The 21,265-nt window shown below is 50.2% G+C and overlaps 1 protein-coding gene across 2 annotated transcripts; it reads right to left on the bottom strand.

The window, feature by feature from the left end:
- Nucleotides 1–4,721: 4,721 nt before the first annotated feature.
- ITIH1 (inter-alpha-trypsin inhibitor heavy chain 1) lies at nucleotides 4,722–19,318 on the bottom strand. 2 transcript variants are annotated; one of them, XM_066244502.1, is made up of 22 exons: nucleotides 19,163–19,311; nucleotides 18,910–18,930; nucleotides 18,441–18,607; nucleotides 17,880–17,984; nucleotides 17,339–17,501; nucleotides 16,665–16,778; nucleotides 15,259–15,384; nucleotides 15,057–15,173; nucleotides 14,138–14,306; nucleotides 13,926–14,051; nucleotides 12,812–12,993; nucleotides 12,365–12,550; nucleotides 10,592–10,731; nucleotides 9,901–10,055; nucleotides 9,789–9,803; nucleotides 9,390–9,410; nucleotides 8,870–8,953; nucleotides 8,645–8,758; nucleotides 7,057–7,258; nucleotides 5,852–6,024; nucleotides 5,136–5,247; nucleotides 4,722–4,981 (listed from the first exon to the last, which is right to left on the bottom strand). In XM_066244502.1, exons 1-22 carry the CDS (start codon nucleotides 19,262–19,264, stop codon nucleotides 4,852–4,854), a joined length of 2,724 nt encoding a protein of 907 aa, XP_066100599.1. In that variant the 5' UTR covers nucleotides 19,265–19,311; the 3' UTR covers nucleotides 4,722–4,851. The 2 variants fall into 2 exon arrangements, with proteins under 2 accessions (XP_066100599.1, XP_066100600.1); XM_066244503.1 differs by lacking the exon at nucleotides 18,910–18,930 and having other exon boundaries at nucleotides 19,163–19,318.
- Nucleotides 19,319–21,265: the final 1,947 nt, after the last annotated feature.

Genomic DNA, 21,265 nt, shown 5'->3' with positions numbered 1-21,265 from the left:
GGGGAAATGTTCACCCTGAAGTCATGTCAAACCATTATATTTTGCTTTTTTTCTATCACTTTTTTCATTATCTCCTCAAATTTCCTTTCTGCTCCTTGGTGTTTGCTGCAGTCTGAGATACTACAGCATTTTTTTTTTAGTGCCTGCATATTTTGTGAGGCGAACAGAGACCTCTAGTCTCAGTTTCACAAAAATCCTTTTCTTTTTCTTGCTAAAAGAACTGGTCAACAAACCCCCACCCCATAATCCCAGTCCCCTGAGACTCCTCTCTGGTTGTTTGGCAGTTGCCACAGAAAAAAGGCCCACATCTCACACCTCCACTCCTGGCTACATCTAACCCCAGGCTACTCCAAGTACGGTTCCTTAATCTCTAGCAAAGGGAGTATTGTAGTACCCCAGACTTACAGAATGAGAATCTGCGTTTTAGCAAAATCCCAGGTTATTTATATGCACTAAATGTTGACAAGTCCCTATTTTTTAATTATTTATATCTGAGAATATGGATATGTAGAAATTCTACCAGTTACTAAATTTAACTCCTCATATTGGAAAGCCAAAATCCACTAAATGCTTTTTGTCAGCTGTTTTAACTCATTCGTGACTTTTTAAGTTATTAGTGACAATCAGGCTGCATAGTTTTGATCTCCCATAATCCCAAACTTCCCCTACCACCAGTAAAATTTTTAAATGATGTAGAAATTCTGATTCCAAAAGGTGGCAGTTTTGGGGGTGCTGTTACATGGGAGTAACAGGAAATATGATGCACACCGTACTATATATTTTATACACTAGGCTAGGCCACAGTATATCAGAGATAAGCAAAATGTTTGTGAAAGGAGGGAGTCTGGGGTCTTGACAAGCACACACCCCAGAAACATCAATCCAGGATTGGAGGTCCAGCAGACAATTGAGTAAGGTCCCAACCGATGGACTGAACACCTCAGCACTCTTTGCAGGCACTATGACTAAGTGAACTGCTTCATACTTATGCTTTTATTTCCTCATTTGAAAAGCAGGGTTATTATATGAGAGTTAAATGAGATGCTACATGTTAAGCACTTAGCATAGTGCCTGGCACAAAATAAAGGCTTGACATAAGTCAAAAACCATGGCGGAAACACGTGTTCTCTGTAGGCCTCAGTTTCCTCATTCATTCTATAAATATTACTAAGCACCTACTATCTGCTAAGCTCCATGCTAGGCACTGGGGATCCAGTGATAGTTAAAACTCAGTCCCTTTCGCTTAAAAGCAACAAGTCAGGTGGAGAAGCCAAATAATGACTAGGTGCTACAACAGAGAAAAAAGTCTAGAGCAGCAAAGTGAGAAGAAGAACTCTGGAGACCCCAGATGCTAAAAGGCTAATACCATCTGTTCATAATTTTTTTTAATTTTTTTTATTTTTATTTTATTTATTTTATAGAGAGGAGAGAGAGAGAGAGAGAGAGAGAGAGAGAGAGAGAGGAGAGAGACAGGGGGAGGAGCTGAAAACATCAACTCCCATATGTGCCTTGACCAGACAAGCCCAGGGTTTCAAACCAGTGACCTCAGCATTTCCAGGTCGACGCTTTATCCACTGCGCCACCACAGGTCAGGCCCGTAATTTATTTATCATTATTTTTCCCCCAAAGTTAGAAGCGGGAAGGCAGTCAGACTCCACACATGCACCCGACCGAGATCCACCCAACATGCCCACCAGGGGGCAATGCTCTGCCCAACTGGGGTGTTGCTCTGTTGCAATAGGAGCCATTCTAGCAACTGAGGTGAAGGCCATGGAGCCCTCCTCAGCACCCGGGGTCAACTTTGCTCCAATGGAGCTTTGGCTGCAGGAGGGGAAGAGAGAGAGAGAGAGGAAGGAGAGGGGGGAGGTTGAAGAAGCAGATGGGTGCCTCTTCTGTGTTTCCTAGCCGGGAATTAAACCCAGGACTTCCACACACTGGGCCAATGCTCTACCGCGTGGCCAACCAGCCAAGGCCACCACCTGTTTGTAATTTAAAGTGAAAACAGCAATGGTAAAAATAGTAGGAGACAGAAATGAAAATAGTATCTTCCTGAATTTTCTGATGACAACATTCTAGATAATTGAGGCTGTTTCTTCTGTTTTTGTGTTTAAGCCTTGATGATTCCATAAAAGCTGGTTCACACGACCAAGTCAAAGAAAACTCAGGTCTAGAAGAGCTCATCGGCATCCACTCTTGCTTCAGTGTGTCCAAGCTTTGGAAGGAAGACACAGAAATAAAGGGAATACAGGGAAGACAGCTGTGAAGCAGAAAACCAGAAGGTTGTATAGGCAGACCTCATTCTATTGTGTGTAGTTTCACTGTGCTTCATAGATGTTGCCCTATTTTTTTTTCTTTCTTTTATAACTGAAGGCAAAGACACTACACTAGTAAATTTTGATTACAGCTCACTCTATTGCATGGTTGGTCTGGAACCAAACCAGCAAACTATCCAAGGTTTACCTCTGATTATTTCTAAGTTCTAGGGCTATATATCCTTACACTTGTTCATTCACTCATTCAATGTAACCACATCACATCATTTGGAACGATCAGAAAGTTATCTTCCTTTCTGAGGAATAAGGGAGATCTCAATCCCCAAATAATTCCACTATCACCATCACAACTCGCTTTTCTGTGAACTCAGCACCTGCTAGGGCCTTAAGTTCCAATCACTACAGCCATAAAAGCTTGGCAACCTTCGCAGGAGCCCTTCCCTCCTACTTGATGAACTCCTATATGTCACTCAAAGCCCACTTTTAGGCTCTCCCTCTCTGAAGTTTTCCCTGTGCCCATAGAAGGGGCTGTACCGCATCGAAATGCCTTCTTTAGATATTCTTTTATTCTGTGAATGTTCCCCATTTAAACTGTCAGTTCCCTTAAGAGTCTGCAGGTTTTGCATCCCCAGCACTCAGCGCAGGGTCCTGCACAGGGTAAGCCGAACGGCAGCATTTTCACAGATGACAAAAAGCAAGCCTCCTCCAGATGGACTGAGGAGCTCAGGAACAAACAGGTCTCCCCGGTTGTGCGGACCCGGAGCTGGGTCCATCGTTCTTTGCATCCAGCGCCCCTGGAACCTGCATCAACTCAGCTGGGAAAGCGGAGAGCAGAGGCTGAGTTTTCTCCAAGGTTCGGGAAACGATGGCGAGAACCCAGATTCCGCCGGCACGGCCTCAGGGGTGCCTCTGGGCCAAGACAGCCTGGAGGTAGACAGAAAGACCAGCAGCACCCAACAGAGGAGCAGTGCACGCGCGCGCGCGCACACACACACACACACACACACACACACACACACACGCTGAGAACAGAGAAGCAGTGAGAAACCACCTTATCTCCAAATACTTTGAGTTTTGTGGGAGGGGCAACTCAGCAATTCTGAGGCTGCTCAAGAGGTTTCTGTAGGACAGCTGGGGACTTGAAGGAACCCAGAGTCATCATGCAGAATTTAGAATTAGATGGAATCTAAGAGATCTCAGGCTCACCCACTTTCTATCTACAGGATGGAAAATGAGGTTCCAGCTGGGCAGAGCCTGCTCAGAATGACCAGCCAACCTGCAGCCCACTGCTCTCCCTCAAGAGGCCCAGAATACTCCAGACAACAGATTGGCATCTGAAACTACATTGGCCACCTCCCAGCTGCCACTGATGGCTATGTTTCCTGGACCGGGCATTTGCGTTATTGATCTGGGCCCTCATGGGTCTCATCTGGAGTGGGAACTAGTAGAAGCCAGCAGAGAAAAAGCAGAAACCCTTTGGAAAAGGCGTGAGTAGAGCCCCATCAACTTTCACCTGGAGGGCCAGCAGCTCCCCAAAGTGTGGTTCACCTCCCTGCACCCATTGACATTGCATTTTAACTGGACTCAAGGCAAAGCCAAAGGAAGGAAAGAATTCTTATGGAGCATTCCAAGAATCAGTGTGAGGAGCTGGTGTGCTGGTTCCTGGCCCCTGAAATCACAGCTTCTGAGCAGTGGCTGTCTCCACCTTTGGGAAAAATGATCTCACTGTCAGAGGTTGTAAACCCCCCAATTGGAAACTGAGCTGAGGTTTGGGGCCAGGAACTGCCTCCTGATGCTCCAACCCCAGTGGGTATCACCTCCAGCTACTGGTAGCACTTCTTCAGGACCCCAAGTCCATATATATTCATGTTTCTTTCATATATTCATTTTAAGTGATACTTTGGAATATCTGGAATCAAATCCCATGAAGCTTTGGCTGTCAGTCACTGAGCCTAACTGTAGTATTGACATAGGGGTAACTAAGCACTCAGATGCTAACATCAGACAGCATGGGTTCAAATCACAGCTCTGCCACTTACAAGATGAGTGATTTTGGACAAATTACCTAACATTAGCTATAAATGGTCCTAGGGGAGATAAAATCTCCCCTAGCTGCTGCTAGAAGCAAACATTTAGTTAATTCAACTAAGGCACTTCGAACAGTGCCTGGCTACAGGAAACAGTCTGCTGTGACTCTTGCTGGTCATTCCTATACATGTTGTCAGTGTCATTTGGTCCTTGAACATGTAGGAGGAGCTGTGTGGGGGGTACATGCAGGGCATCCCAAGGGTACATGGGAGGCAGTGGCACAGAAGAGGGTGGGGTGTGTACGAATTGATGTGGGCTCCCTCCCAGCCTCCGAGTCTGCTGGAACCTCTGAGCCCGTCTGAGGAGCAGCACCCTGGGTTGCCTCCCTGCCATCCTCCCTTCCAAAGAGCAGCCAGCCTGGGAGGAATATAGCCTATTTTTACTAGAAGTCATGAGTGTTTTGACACAGGGGACCCCTTAGAGAGAGTGGTGTGGCCTGAGCTGCAGGTTAGGATGCTGTCCTCCTCCAAGGCAGGACAGGTGTGCTGGCTCAGAAGATGTCAGTGACGATGTAGTCAGTGTGAACACCATCAATCAGTCCGGCCCCGTTGTTGTGGATGAACCAGCACGTCACCTCAGCCCCATGCCGATGATCCTTGCTGTAGTCTTTTTGCAAGCCTCTGGGAGACACAAGTAAGCTGGAGTCATCTTCTAGACCCACCAGAGCTACATCTCCCAGGAAGCCCACCCATATCCATGTGACACCAGGAGGAAGGCCTGGACCAACAATGGGCAACACCAAGGGCAGAGATGCTAGGAAAGCAGCCCACCCACCTGGTAACTGTCAGCTGATGGTTCTTCACCACCATTGTGGCATCTGTCTTTTGAGGGTCTGAGCCTGGGTGGAGGTCGAATACTTTATAATCAAAAGGCTGAAAGAATTGTCCTGGAAAGGCACATTGGAGGCAGCAGTTACTGGCAAGGAGCCTTGCTCATGCCTTGCACTCAGTAGGTGCTCAATGGAGGTTTAGAGAGTTGCTTGAACACTTTTTTTCGAGGGTTTGACTGTTTCTGATAAATTCTGACATCAAAGCCATTTGTTTAGTTTACCTGCTATAGAGAAGTAGATATACTGTCAGGTGGTTATACCTCCTGTCTTTTTGGACCAATCCCAAAGGAATCTGACTAGGAGAGGGGTTTGATGGGTAAGTGCCCACAGAGAACAGGGTCTGCAGGAAGGCCACAGGAGAAGCAGTGTGGCTGATGACTCATCCAATCCAGGAGGTCTCTGGGAGCCTGCTGGACTTTTCTGTTTGCTGATTGGGCCTCTCCCCATTCACTCCCAGGCTTACTTACACTATAGTTTACTGTGTGTTTGATTGCAGCCTCTTTGAGGGACAAGACCCTCACCAAGACAAGCCCTCTTTGTATCTCTGAGCCTTGGAGGTCATGTTGGAGGTGGGCTTGTTCTGATGCCCAGCTGCAGAGCTGATCAATCCACTGGCTTCAACACACTACTCCCCCAGCTCTGCCTGCCTGGTCAGCCATACCTAGCAGCCCATGTGTCCGTGCAGACATCCGGTGACTATCCAGCACGTAGAAGCCCAGGAAATCCTGGTGGATGGCACTCCCCTTCCATACCCGGTGCAGGACGACCTCAAAGATGCCTCCATCCTCCACAGATACCACCAGGTTCCTCTTCCTATTGATGGTCACCACTACCCTGCAGGGACAGGAGGCCATGGGCACAAATGTGGCTGCACTGCACCTTCTCCACTTAGCCACCCTTGTCCTCTGGGACCCAGTTCTTTTGACCTGCCTAGCCTCACCCCCAGATGATTAGGTATATATGCTCTGTGCTTCTTCCCACATGTTGCTATTACATATGGGGCCCTTACAATGTGCTAGGACCTGTGCCAAGCTTTCCATCCAAACTTCATCATTCAGTTCTCACTCTGAGAACTATGAGGACCAGGTTCAGAGAGGTTAAGTAACTTGCCCAAGATCACACAGCTATAAGCAGTGGAGCCAGAACTCTAGCCTGTCTAATATCAGTGTGTGTTCTTGTTTATTTGATTGATTTTAGAGAGAGGAAGGCAGAGAGAGAGAGAGAGATAAAGAGAACATCAATCTGTTCCTGGATGTGCCCTGAGGATCAAACTGGCAACTTTTGTGCTTTGAGATGAAGCTCTAACCAACCGAGCTATCAGCCTGAGTGACAATCCATGCTCTTTGACTCTCACTTATCACCTATGTCCTCCACACCAGAATCTCCCTACATCTTCTTATAGCTCTGCTGCCCAACAATGGTCTCTGGTACTCAGAGGAGTTTGTTCAATGAATGAAGGAGTGAATGAAGAAACAAACACGAGACAAGGCATACTAAGGCAGGTGCTGAAAGAGAAGCCCAAAGAACTCTAGAGTTCAACAGAGGGAGAGACTAGGAGGGCTTCCAGGAAGTGGTGGCCAGCTTTATTTGGTGGAGATGGGGTAAGCTGCAGGGCAAGGGTGCCATGGGAGCACAGGCATTCAAGCAGCTAGTCCAGAACACAGATCTAGAAACCAAGGGAATGGGAAGTCCACCAGGCCCTACATGTCTGCACAGCCCACATGGAGGCCACATGAATGTCATCACAGACATGGCTCAGGGAATAAAGGCCTCGTAGTCTCAGGCAGCAGAGCTGGCTCTGGGGCTTCTGCCTCTGCCTCCACCTACCCTGCCTCCCTGCCCAGGCCCTGGTCCCAGCCCAGTTACTTGTCCTGCCGTAGTGAAGCCTGGTCCCTCCAAGAGAACACGGTCCCGCCTGAGCCAGCGTTTAGTGTGATGTTCTGAGGAGTCACTTCCAGCTGAAAGCCTGTTGCAGGGTTTGCAATCCCCAGCCGCCCAAAGTATGTGCCCTCATGCTGCCCAGGGCTCCTGGCCTTGTCACCAATGAGCTGCCCATTCACTGAGAAGCCTGCGGGGGGGGGGGGGGGGGTAAAGGGGCAATCCAGGTTGGAGGAGGTAGCTCTCACTAGGTGCTCACCTAGCATGCTTTTGCTCATGCCACTTTCTTGAAAGATCCCCCACCCACCCATGCCAGGCTGTCTTTAAGGGTCTTACCTCCCAAGGGGAGCCTGCAGGACTGATCCAGGCTACATACAACACTGCCTCCTCCTTCTTTCCTCCCACCACACTAACTATCCAGTACTCAGCCTTCAGGTCTGGGCCTTGAAAGAGATCTTGCAGGACTTGACCTGCTCCTTCTCTGTGACCTCAGGTGCTGATACAGGGGCAGGTCATACAAAGCGCTGTAGACACATTTGTGGGGCCTCTTCTCAGAGGCCTCCTCTGATCCGGGCAGCCAAAAGCCCCCTCCCATCTCCACTGTCCTAACACAGCAGGTCTCATGCTCTGCAATTGTCATTTAAGAACTCATTCACCTGATTGTCTCCTCTAAACTCCATGATAGCAGGGACTTTGTCTTGGTGCCCACTGCAAACCTGCTCCCTAGAACGTGTCCATTAAACATTTGCAGATGGACTAACTGAACTGGGAGGACAGAAGTGACCGAGAGATAGAGAGGGAGCCATTCCTATCATTCCCTGAGCATTGCTGGGACTCAGGCTCCCTCAGTCATGCTGGAGAGAAAGGCAAGGCAGGACAGCTACATAATTTGCAGGACTCAGTACAAAATGAAAATGTGACATTCTTTGTTTAAAAATTGTTAAGAGGCCCTGGTCAGTTGGCTCAGTGGTAGAGCATCAGCCTGGTGTGTGGAAGTCCCAGGTTCAACTCCCAGCCAGGGCACACAGTAGAAGCACCCATCTGCTTCTTCACCCCTCCCCCTCTCCTTCCTCTCTGTCTCTCTCTTCCCCTCCCGCAGCCAAGGCTCCATTGGAGCAAAGTTGTCCTGGGCGCTGAGGATGGCCCCATGGCCTCCGCCTCAGGTGCTAGAATGGCTCCAGCTGCAGTGGAGCGATGCCCCAGATGGGCAGAGCATTGCCCCCTGGTGGGCATGCCAGGTGGATCCTGGTCAGTTGCATGTAGGAGTCTGTCTGACTGCCTCCCTGCTTCTAAATTCAGAAAATAAATAAATAAGTAAATAAATAAAATTGTTAAGAATTTTAAGACACCAATAGACCAACAAACTGAGCTTAGGGCCCTTCTAAACATAGGGTCCTATGCACCTGCATGGGTCAGCTGCCCATAAAGCAGGCCCTGTACAGGGCCCAGGCAGGTGATGGGGCAAGAAAAAGGCAAGTCGAGACCAGGCAGGTGACAGACAGGTAGGTGCACAGAGTGTAGGAAGTGGAGGCCCCAGCCCCTGCCCTGTTTGGCAGAGGGTGTGATGTCACCGTACCTGTGTTGGGGTCCTGCACCAGACTCAGGATTACACCAGGCTCTTCATTGATGTTGAAGCACAGGGTGTCCTCTTTCTGGGGTATGTTGATAATGAAGTGGGGGTCAGTGTCCACTGGAGGCACAGCATGGAGTCCATTAGATTGGGCGTTGGGCAAAGGGAGCCAGCTGGGGGCAAGGGTTCAATCAGGCAGGGGTGTCCCCTCAGACCCTCCCAAAGACTCACCACCAGTTACTTTGTCTGGCAAATTCTTGTCACTGGAGCTGGGGCGAGTCGGAGAAGGCTTCTGGTTGGCTGGCAGCACGAACGCTGGCCGGCAAAAGGGAATGGCATTGCGAAGGAAGGGAGCAGGGCTTCCCTGGGGCTGTGTGCTCCTTTTTCAGGCCCCTCCCACCCCTGGGGTCATCAGGGCAGGAGTGGACACAGAACCCTTGAGGCCTCTTGGGAGGTGGGAAGAGAAGCTCGGCCCAGTGTAGTGGGCCGACCCACTGTCTCCTTCCATGGGGACCTGGTAGGGCTGGTGGCAAAGGGTTGGGATGGCCAGGCCCACATCAGGGTACTGTCTAAGGATTCTCAGTGAGTGGCAGTGAAAAGAGCTAGAACAGAGGAAGGAGGCTCTGGGCTGTCGTTTCCTCATCAAGCAAAACCTAGGGGCTTTGCTCAGGACTGAAGGCACAGACTGAGGGATAGTGACATGTAGAGGAGAGAGGTAGAGATGGGTGTCATCAAGATGGCTGCCACTTACACCTTCTATGTCCCAGCATCTCTGTGGAGAAAAATGACAGTGGCACATCTCATTGTCCAAGTGTACCCCAGGCCCAGAGGCCAATCAGGCCTAGGCTGACCCTCTTCCTGGGGTCCTAACCCTCCCCACGGGCTCATGCCTCCTCACAGACATGTGCTCACACAAGATCCCCAGTAAAGGTCAGTGGGGATTCAGGCTGTAAAAGCCCCCCACACACACACACACAGAAGGCAATAATTAGTTTGTGGTAAAGGGGGTAAGGGCATCTCAGGGAAGGAGAGACCATGAAAAGGTGGAGGCAGGGAGGTGGGGGGGGGCTCCCACCTGAGTGCAGGAGCACATGCCCCCTGCCCAGCCACTGGAAACCCTTAGACAAAACCAATGTGATTAAAAACTTACCCAAGGGCTGATAATCTGGAAGAGAAGAAAGGGAAGAGAATTAAAGCCCAGGACGTTTTGGCTCTTGGAAGCCTCTGCAGGCACACAGCCTCCCCCTCTGCAGGAGGCGTACCCTCAGTTGGCTTGTCAATGACAGGCTGTAGGCCGCTCTCGTCCACCAAGCCGCTCATAGTCATGGAGGTCAGCGGGGTCACAAATTGATAGTTCAGTGACATCTGCAGAATCTCGGCTGATAGCTTGTCCCTCTCCACTCCCCCCAACTTCATCCTGTGAGACAAACCCCTGCTCCAAGCCCCGCAGTTTGGAGAATGGACTTGCACTCTCTCGTCCTTTCACTCATTTGTTCATTCATTCCCCAACCACATACTGAGCACCTGCAATGTCCTTGTTCAGTGGCTGTCATCAAGGGCCTCATGACTTAAAGACTTCCCACATGGAAAACCTGAAGATTTGGCAGGGTTGTGGGATGTGCCTCAGAAACACCCAGAAATTTAACAGCTGTGAGATTCTAGGCAAGTGGTCTCACCTCTCTGAGTCTGTTTGCTCATCTGTTAAATGGGGATAATGAAGACATTCCCCTGCATGTTGTAAGGGTTAAATAATTGTGTCTGGATGCAGCAACCCCAAGTAAAAGGCTGTTGAGTGGAGGGAAAAAGTGGGCTGTCCTGTGGCCTCATGGGCCCAGCTCACACTATTAGCTGACTGGTTGATATTAACTCAGTGAGCAAAGGAGGGCAGTAAACTTGAGGGTGAGGGGTCCTCTGGGGTGGACAGTGGCTGCCAGGTGGCTGCAGGCATCATACCGCTTGGCCAGCATCTCCTGGATGGTGAGGTAGGCCCAGAGGCGTTCAATGTGGTTCTCCAGCATGTGGCCCCGCTCTTGGAGCAGTTTCTTCATCTCTGCCTCATCCACTAGGCAAGATGTCTTGAATTCTTGGCCCTCCTGGGGGTTGCAAGGGGGAGACAGGCTGGGAGTTGTGAGCACAACTTCTGGTGGTGCTCGAGGCTCCAAGGAGTCCCACTCTTGTCTGGTCTCCGCAGCTTCCTTCTCAGCAGCCCCTTTCCTAAGCTCGCTCTCCTCATCCCCATCCAGCCATTCCTTCCACAAAAGCTTGCTGAGCAGCCTCTGGGAGCCAGGTTGGCCTAAGCCCTGGGGATTCCAGGGATAGGAGAACCAGGCCCTAACTTCATGAAATTACTCTCTTTCACAGATGCCAACAAGCAGCTTGCTGCTTGATCATGCAGCTGTTTCCAACATGCCCTGCTCCTCCAAACACCTGCCATGTTCCTGGTGGACTACACAATTCAACCTCCCATAGCACACAGATCTGCCTGCTTTCATTCTTTTCTTTCCTTCTTTCCTCCCTCCCTCTCTCCTTCCCTCCCTCCCTTCCTTCGTTCTCCTTCCCTTCCTTTCCTTCTTCCTTCCTTCCTTCCTCCCTTCCTCCCTCCCTCCTTTCTCTTTCTCTCTCTCTCTCTCTCTCTCTCTCTCTCTTTCTCTCTCTCTCTCTGTCTTTGCTTGGAGAGAGTGAAAGGAAGGAAGGAAGGAAAGAAGAGAGAGATGAGAAGCATCATCTCATAGTTGCATCACTTTGGTTGTTCATTGATTGCTTCTCGTGTGTGCCTTGAATGGGCGGCTCCAGCTGAGCCAGTGACCCCTTGCTCAAGTCCACTGGCTTGACTCAATTCAGCAACCTTGGGCCTCAAGCCAATGACCATGAGGTCATATCTATAATCCCACGCTCAAGCCAGCAACCCCACGCTCAAACTAGTGAACCTGTACTCAAGCTGATGAGCCCATGCTCAAGCCAGCAAACTTGGGGTTTTGAACCTGGGACCTCAGTGTCCCAGGTTGATGCTCTATCCACTGTGCCACCACCAGTCAGGCCAGATGTGCCTTCTTTCCCCAGCTGCAACAATGGGGCAACATTTCCTAAGGGCATTCCATGCACCAGCACTGTGTAAGCATATCATTGCATTTTCTCCACACAGCTCTCCAATGTAATGCTTCCCCCATGGTACAGAAGGGAAATTGAGACCTAGAGAGCTGGACCCAGCTGGTCAGGGTGAAGCCAGCATCCAGCTCAGCTCTCCTCACTCAAAGCCTGAAGTTTTGCACCCTCAACCACACTTCAGGGCTTGAGTCCCTACCCTATAGGGCAGGATCCAGGTCTCACACACCCAGACCCCCAATGTGCACATGAACACACACTCTGCACTGTGGCACAAAGCCAGATGCAGAGTAGGTGTTCAGGAAATGGTGTTTAAGAGAGAAGGAAGAGGCTGATCTCTTCCTCTCCCATGCTTTGCAGGAAATGATGTAAGGAGTAACAAGTGGTCCATTTTGGGCCAAGGGGCTACAACTAGTCAAGGCCATATTAGCCTCATACCATCTTGTCTCTGGGACACCTGCATGAAGGAGTGTTCAGGCCTGGGGTGTATGTGGCACGATGTGTGTGGAGACACTACTCTGTGGAAAGAGAGCCCCCCCTGGGGGGGCAGGAGTGGGGAACAGTGTGGGTTTGGAGCATCTAGGAACTGCTGGGCCTCTCCACCCTCCACAGCCCACTATTTACCCCATGGGCCTGCACGTCAGCCTTGAAGCTGCTCAGTTTGTGGTCAGCAATGCGCCCAGCCACCACAATCTCCGAACCTTCATAGTACTGTTTATGGCTGTGCTGGGTCAGGGCCAAGACAGCATCCTGGGGGTATTGCAACTCCACGTCCACCAGCAAGGGGTTGGCTACCTGGTTGTAAAAACCCTGCAAGGGTGGGAGGCACAGCCTCAGAACTGATGGATTACCCTGGGCACCCAATGGGAAACCCACTCACAAAGTGGGGTTTGGGGATACGCATTGTATAGAAGGAATCATAGGCTCAAAAGGGTTAAGTAATTGGCTCGAAGCACTCAGTTAATTTGAACCCACCCATGCCAAAGCTTTATCTGTTCCTCCAGGCTGATGGGCAAATGGCTGTCAAGGTCGTGCATTGGGGGGTGGAGTGGGGTGGGCGAAAGAGGAGACCTGTAGCTGCTGGGTGGCGTCATGGTCCTCATAGATTCTCTGGGCCCGTCCATTGTTCTCCATGGACATGATCTCCAGGAAATTGAAGTCCACATCTTGGCCGAAGCCCAAGTTGTAGAGCGGGAACCTGCCCCCGATGGCGTTGCGGACATTCATGAGGATTTGGGAACGGTCCCTCACTCCTGCAGCCACATACCCAGGCAGTGACTGGATACCAGCTCACAGGCATGTGGAGCACCAGCAGACTTTAAGGCACACTCCCCAGGGGCCAAACCTCCCATCTTAGTCTCCAGTTCCCATAGCATCTTGAGGCAATGCCCCTGCTGGCTAACCTGGGAACTGCAACAACTGCTAACAGTTCCTTGCCCATCTATATGGATCGCTCACCAGAAGATCTGGTTCTACTCTATACCCTCCCATGGCTCCTTGCTGTGGTCTGTGAGGCCATGCTGACCTTTGCACCCTTGTTTACTATTCTGCATATGCCTGCAGTTACCGGGCAGGCCCTGCTAGTGCAGATACTTTTTTTTGCCTAAGCTGCCACCTCTGCCAGGTCCTGTGTCCCTTCCTGCTTCTCCTCTCCTTCCAGACTGAGCTCAGCAATCACCTCTTCCTGGAGGCTTTCTAGGACCTTTTCTGAGCCAGGTGCCCCTTGTTTGTGATCCTGCAGCCTCTTGGCACCCTGTTCTTTCAGAGCCCTCAACAGAGTTTCTGCTCCTGGGTCTGCCTCCCCTGTGGACACTGGGACCCTCACGGCAGAGACAAATCTTATTCTCTTGGTATCCCTTCTTGGTCTCTAGTCCTGTGCTTAGCACACAGTTGATGCTGAATATATAGGTCATTAAACTCAACCTAGGAATATGCCCATTGTCCTAGGCCCTGTGCAATGCTGTGTCATGCAGAAACTCCCCCAGTTTCTCAGCTCAGGACAGAACTATGCCTTGAAGTTCCTGCAGACGTTATGGTCTGAATTCTTTTTAGATCAGTGCTTGCCTTTGCCTTGACCCTTGTCACCCCCCACAGTATCCCTAGTGTTTGTGTTTCCAAGTGCAACTTGAATGCTTTCGATAATGAAGAGCTCAGTACCTCCCAAGGTAGCCCTAAAGGTTCTTACCCTCTGTAGGCTCGCCATCTGTTAACATGATGAGAATTGGGGCATGGCTGCTGAGTCTTGGGTTGCTTCTCTGAGCTTTGTTCAAGATCTCAATTCCCCGAAGCAAACCTCCATTCAGGTTTGTGGCTGCATGAGAGAAAGCAGACCAGTGTATGCTCTCATTCCTAGGGAACAGAGACAACACCAAGGTGGCCCAAGACACCTGCCCTTACACCCAGCCAGGGAGAAGTGCCGCACGAAGTCCTGAGCTGCTTTCAGATTGGTGGTGGATGCCAGCACCAGTGAGCCCCTCCACGATTGCACTTCGGACCCGAAGAGGACCAGGTCGAAGTAGTCCCCTGGCCGCATGTCCCCTAGGATTTTAAGGAGTGCCTCCTTGGTCTGCAAGGACAGGACAGTCAGTGGAGTGACAGAGCCAGGATAGTGGCTTCTGTCAGCTCCAGATACCAATCTCAGAGATCTCCAGAGCAGAGGTACATGGTGCACAAGCAGGAGGGGATAGCCAGGAGGTGCCAGGAGAGGAGCATCATGTAGGGTCCTGAGGTTAGGGGCGGTGGGGAGAAGGCAAAGGTACCCAGTGTGGGGAAAAGAAATGACCAGAAGTCTAAGGGGGATGGATTAAGGAAGAGGACCCAGTGGACTAGTTTCTAAAACTCTGCTTGTCCAGTTGTGGCTCTACTGCACTATGGACAAGACACTTCAGAGCACCATGAGCCATATCAGTGGCCATGTTACAAGACACCTCCCTGTGGACCTTCATGATTATCCCTATTTTCATCTTCACGCACTCCCTCATCAATAGTCCATTTTTATGAGGCCAAACCTCCCATTTTAGACGTCTCCAGTTTCCACAAGCATCTTGAGGTGATGCCCCTGCTGGCTAACCTGGGAACTGCAACAATATATATATAGACTACTATTCCCATTTTGTCACTAAGGAAATATGAATGGACTTGCCCACAGTTGCTTAGGGAGGAAGTGATTGATTCCAGAACCCTCAACCACAAGTCACCCTGGCTCTGATAAGGAGCAGAAATCCCAAACCCAGACTCTGGCAGCAAAAGCAGCATGGACTATGGGTAAAGATTGAGCAAGCTTACATTGGGTAAACTGTTTAAAGACACGGTTTACCTGCTTCTCTTTCTGGCCTGCCATGGAGGAGCTGATGTCAATCACAAAAACTACATTCTTGTTCAGGTTCGTCAAGTTTTGGGGGGCAAAGAAGTGAGCAAAGTGGTTATTGGCAACCTGAAACACAAAGAAAAGAGTGAGGCCTCTTTCACAAGCAGCCTTGCCCACTCTCTGAGTCTTGGGCCAGAAGCTTTGGGCTCACCAGGAGGTCACATATTTTGTCTCTATTGACATCGTAGGTCACTGTGAATTTCCCATCCAGCAAGGTAGTAGAGCATGTGGGGCAGGATTGCTGCTGGCCCACGGTGGGACGGAAAAGCACATGGCCCTGGAACCAGCAAGGGTGTGAAGCATTACTGGTTTGTGCAGCTGCAGATAGGATGTTTGCAAAGGCAACATAAGGGGTGTGTGTGTGTGTGTGTGTGTGTGTGCGTGCATGCGCACACGCACGTGCTGCATGATCATAGAAATGACTCAGGCCCCTCACACAACTGCTGAGGGTAATACCTGTAGTAGGAGAGAAAACCTATCTCTGCTTATATGTTTCTGAATATTTGGGGTTTTCTATAATAAGCATCACCAAATTGGGTACAAAATAAAAACAAAATAGCTGTATGAGAGCATGAGAGCATCAGTCAATTCAAATGATGGAGTACAAAAGCAAGGGTGGAAAATAGAACCCACATGGATAGTCAAAGAGCAGAGGCTGGAGGGAAGGGCCCGGAGTGGGAGCTGAGCTCTGGAATGACTTGATGTTGGTGCTCAGGGAAATGAGGGATTGTTTTTACTCAGTACTTCTCTATAATTCTGTACTTTCCACATTTTCTTTAAGACATTGTATTTTTAGTTTTGTTTGTTATAAAAGTAAGTTATGCTCATAAATAAACACAACACATGACAAGAATTGACAGGAAGAAAAAGACCCATTCTCTTGGTCCCCTGCTAAAAACAAGCATGTTTGCTAACACTCTGGGGTGTTATATTTTGTTTAAAAGGAGCTCCCCTAAAACTGAAAGAAACATTTCTTTTAAATAAATTGTTATGAGTCACTACCAAAGCTAGGTGAAAAATCAAGGGTTTGGTCCTGGCTCCAGTTGAGGACAAGCTAGGAATCAGGGCACTAGGTGGCACCCATATGCCCTACTTCTCTGGGACTGGTAAGATGGCAAGCAGGGGACTTCTAGCATTCCTGCAAGTGTGTGGCAAGTAGCTGGGTAAGCCAAAGGCCTCTCCAAACCTAACTATGTTTCCAAGAACACTGGAGCTTGGACTCCTAACCTCAACAGCATTTGATGTTTGCTCACATGCCCTGAATGCTTTCCGATGGGTGTGAGACAGGAAAAGAGGAAACTGAGGCTCAAGAAAGCCAGCAGCTCACCCAGACCACATAGCCAAAATGGGCACCTTCCCCAGCCTCAGCATGCAGGCTTTTGCTAAGTTGCTCTGAGAACCAAGATTGCCTACTTTCCATGGAATACCAACCTCTCACCCCTATGGAAGCCTGAAGCCCTTGCCTGGTTCCTGGACAAGTTGGGACACTCCATAAGGGTTTGAGCCAGGTTGAGAAGTCCTCGGGGGCCTACCACCACCCACAGCTATCCCCCTTACCTCTTTGCCTGAGAAGGACTTCTTGATGAGTTGAGTTGCCAGTTCTTTGGGGAGGAAGGAGGTCTGTGCATCCAGCTTGCTGATCCCCTGGGGCTCAAAGATGTCCACGTCGATCTGCATCATTGAGGCAGTTCTTGCACCAAGGCTCCCATGAGGGCCATCAAGTCTCAGCCAATAGTCAACATGTGTCCTGGCCACCTACTGTGTGCAGTGTCCACCTAGCCCTCAGGAAAGGGCCTGGCAAGTCATAGGCACTCCAAAAATATTGGCTGAATGGAGGTGTGCATGCCTGCACCCCTCAACTCAGCCGCCACTGAGGTGCCAGAGATAATCCCAGTCCCTCAGGCCGTCCAGGACTTTCTGGTTCACAAACTACCTGGACATTTATTATCTCTTGTGATCCTTATGGCAGTCCTGGGATACCCAGAAACCCTCATTTAACAGAGGAGCAAGCTGAGGCTCACAGAGGAAGAAATAGGAACATTCAGGGAGCTCCCTGCCCATGGAGAGCCTATCAGACAGAGTCCGTCCTAGGGGTCAGTCCCCTCCCATGTGTGCACGGAACTGGGATGGTGCGTGGTGGGAACTGAGCCGATGTTCAGAGCCACAGCAAAGGAGAAGCAGGAGCTCTGTTCCCGACCATTCCCCTGGGTCTGTGGTCACCTACAATCTACCTCAAAGTGATGCACCAGCTGCTTGGGCTTGACTTTGATCACGATATCGTACTGCATAAACCTTCGCTTCAGCACCTCCTCGTAGGTCAGCTGAAACATGGCCTTGCTCTGGGGACTGATGGAGATGTGGATGGTGAACTGCTCCATTGTCCTTCCCGAAGCCCTGGACATGCCACCAGAGGTAAAGACACAGACAAATGGTAAGTGACATGTGGGTCCTTGTTACCTAGAGCATGAGCCTCAGAATCAATTTGTTTTAGTGCTGTTCCTGGGTGTCTTTGACTGTCACCCTTATCTTAGCTGGCTGGTTAGAGTCAGGGCCTGAGGACAGGGCCTGACTTCTCCAGCAGGCTGGTCTGGGAGATGGGCAAGCCAGCACCAGCCTTGTCCAGTGCATCTGCCCTGGCATTTGGGTTTGGGTAGTTTGCTAATTTCCCATCAGCCCAGCGCTGCTCGCCACCCAAAGCTCCCTTGCAGCCCTCAGATAGGTCCCGAGGGAAGGGCAGCCTCAGACACTGGGCCAGCAGGGCTCGGGTCTCACCTGACAAGGCCGGCGTTCTCTCCTGAGATGGCTGCTTTCCGGTACTGCTTCCACGCAGTCCCTTTGTCTTTTATGTTCCCGATGAATGCTTTTCCATTTGTTGTGCTGCAGGAAGGAAGAAGCCCTAAGGAGAGGTGCCCTTCCCTGACCACACAGGCCCTTCATGTTGGAGGCGCTCCCAGCACAGACCCTGAGAAAAGCCCTGCCAGGTGAGTGGTGGGAGGGCGTCTCCTGCTGGCCTTCCTCTGCCCACATAGTAGCTCGGAGGCCCCTTGACAGTAAAGTGAGCAACTACACCCAGAGTCCAGCGAGAAGCTGTGGACGCTGGCCTTTGCTCCTTGGGATTTAGGCTGAAAACATGGCCAGAGGCCCCAGTTTTCTCTCCACAATGGGAGCCCAGAACAGACCTATAGGACTGTCCTCTCTTCAGCACTGGAAATGGTCTGTGGCCCTTTGGGAGATGAGGAGATAGTCTGTACCATCTGACCACTTTGAGCTATGGTGGTGGCTAGGCCTGGTGAATGGACAGTTCTGGGTGTGGGGGTCAGGCAGGGCACGCACACGACAAAGTGACTGATGAAGGCTGTCTTAGGGATCTCCACATCGAAGGCCACTTCCTTGGCTTCGTTGGCACTGTTGAGCACTTGGCTGGTGATGACATAGTGGGCGAAGCGAGAGGTGACTTTGCAGTTGACTTTCAAACTCTGGATGAGCACCCCGTTGACAGTCTAAAGTGAGAAGTGAGGTCACTATGGCCTGGTATGGGGACCTCTGAGCCAGCGAGAGACCTTGTGCTGTATTGGGATCAGCACCCAGTTCTGACTGACACAAGACGCCTCAAGAACCTCCCGGAGAAACCCATTTGTTCTCTCTGCCTGAGACTGTGCAGTGGGGAGAGGGGGTCCTCATTTCCAGGAGACAAGAGTCACTCTATACAAAGCACTAACAGAAGGGCACATCCCTGGGGGATGAGAAAAATAAGGGTGCAGTAATGGCCCCGCCACAGACTCCTCCACGGAGACTCACTCACCGTGTCCACGGCCTGTCGCTTCTGTAAAACAAACCAGGGCCATGTGAGTGTGAATGCTCAGAGGAGCATGGCTTTCTGTTAAGGTATGAGAGTGGGACAGCCTGCATCCTATGCCCCTCAGCCTCACTTCTCCAGTCAGAGTTTATCAAGGTGGGTGGGGGGTCCCAACCCCTGGGGTGAGGGTCTTTTGATCCCTCCCTGGTCCCATCCAGGCCCAGCTGCCTGTTTCTGCCCAGAAGATTTACCCACATACCTCACTGCCTTTGGGCCTTCTGGGTGAAACTTGAGCATGCACGGCCTGCAGGGTGAGGAGGGACACCCACAGCAGCACCTGCAGCCCCATGGCACCGTCCATGGTCTCAAACCTCACACTGCCTTGTCACTTCACTCAGACCATCAATCAATAAAGTGCTAGATAAACATGGATTAAACATTAGACAAGATGAAGGCAAATATTAGTTTGGGAGATCAAAAATTGACAGTGAAAGCTTTCTCCTTGGGGAAGTTTTCAGCTGCATAAACTCCTAACTAGACTCAGACTGTGTCCCTCTGTAGAGAACTGCACTCAGACAACATCAGTTATGAAGATCCTGGCTGCTCGTCTAATCCTGGGTCTGGCACAGTGCAACACCAGTGATATGGTGACAAATGTCAAAAAGCCACAATTGGGAAATGGATTTCTCAACTTTGCTAAGTGTTACTTTCAAAATTCTTTAAGTATTAATAAACTTTTTAAACAATCACACTTTGGCCAGGGAGGCCTGTGGTTTAGAAAGTGTTTGCCCATGCCCCGTTTCTGATGGCACCAGCCCTGTCAGTTCTGGGAAGTCCTTGGGATGTGTAATGAGTGATGCATGCTTTAGGACAGTTGCTTCATCCCTCTGGACTTTCTTGCCAAGATTTAGAAAGAAGAACAGAAGTAGCCCTATTGTTCCACCACCTGGGCAGATGACAATGAATGCCACATTTTCATAATGGAGAGCTAGTTATGTGCCATGCATTGCTCTAATCCCTTTATTGTCTAATTTTATCCTCAAGGTATCCCTGGATGTTCCTGGTATGAGCACCTCTGAGACTATGAGAGACTTCTGTGTTGCACTGGGGCTCAGCACCTAGCTCCGATGCAAGGGGCCAGAAAGTGATAGAGCAGGTATTCAAACCCAGATCTTTCAAGGCCCTGGGCGGTTGACTCAGTGGTAGAACATCAGCCTGGTAAGTGGAAGTCCTGGGTTCAATTCCCAGCCAAAGCACACAGGAGAAGTAGCCATCTGCTACCCTTCCCCCTCTTCTTCTTCTCTATCTCTCTCTTCCCCTCCTGCAGCCAAGGCTCCATTGGAACAAGGTTGGCCCAGGCACTGAGGGTGGCTCTATGGCCTCTGCCTCAGGCACTAAAATGGCTCCAGTTGCAATGGAGCAATGCCTCAGATGGGCAGAGCATCGCCCCCTGGTGGGCATGCCAGGTGGATCCCGGTTGAGCGCATGCAGGAGTCTGTCTCTCTGCCTCCCCGCTTCTCACTTCAGAAAAATTTAAAAAACCAACCCAAAATAAACAAAAATAAAAACAAACTAGATCTTTCAGACTCCAAAGGCCAAGCATATCATATAATAACAGAAATGTCCTCTGCAGTATTAGGAAAAGAGGAGCAGAGTAGAAGGCCCCACAGACCCTTCCTTTACCTGAAATTTCTTTTTTTTTATTTTATTTATTCATTTTTAGAGAGGAGAGAGAGAGGGAGAGAGAGAGTCAGAGGGGGAGAGAGAGGAGAGAGAGACAGAGAAAGAGAAGGGGGGAGGAGCTGGAAGCATCAACTCCCATATGTGCCTTGACCAGGCAAGCCCAGGGTTTTGAACCGGAGACCTCAGCATTTCCAGGTCGATGCTTTATCCACTGTGCCACCACAGGTCAGGCACCCTGAAATTTCTCTTCTTTCTCTCTTTTCTTTTAGGTGAGAGGAGGGGAAATAGTGAGGCAGACTCCCACATGCACCCCAAGTGGTATCCACCCGGTAACCCCATCTGAGGCTGATGCTCAGTTAGACAAATATAAACTATTTTTAGCACCTGAGGCTGATGTGCTTGGACCAACTGAGCTATTCTCAGCACCCAGGGCCATGCTCGAACCAATGGAGCCACTGGCTGTGGGAGGGGGAGAGGGAGAAAGGGGAAATGGGAGAAGGGGGAGAAGCAGATGGTCACTTCTCCTGTGTGCTCTTACTTAGAATCAAAACTAGGACATCCATTCTCCAGCCTGATGCTCTATCCACTGAGCCACAGGCCAGGGCCCTGAAATTTCTTTCTTTTTTTTCTTTTAGCAAGAGAGGTAAGAAGATAGATAGGAAGGGAGAGAGATGAGAAG

The sequence above is a fragment of the Saccopteryx bilineata genome, chromosome 10, assembly GCF_036850765.1.
Source record: "Saccopteryx bilineata isolate mSacBil1 chromosome 10, mSacBil1_pri_phased_curated, whole genome shotgun sequence".
Classification (NCBI taxonomy): Eukaryota; Metazoa; Chordata; class Mammalia; order Chiroptera; family Emballonuridae; genus Saccopteryx; species Saccopteryx bilineata.
The sequence above is the reverse complement of the archived record's forward strand: the minus strand, read 5'-3'. Positions and strand labels throughout refer to the sequence as shown.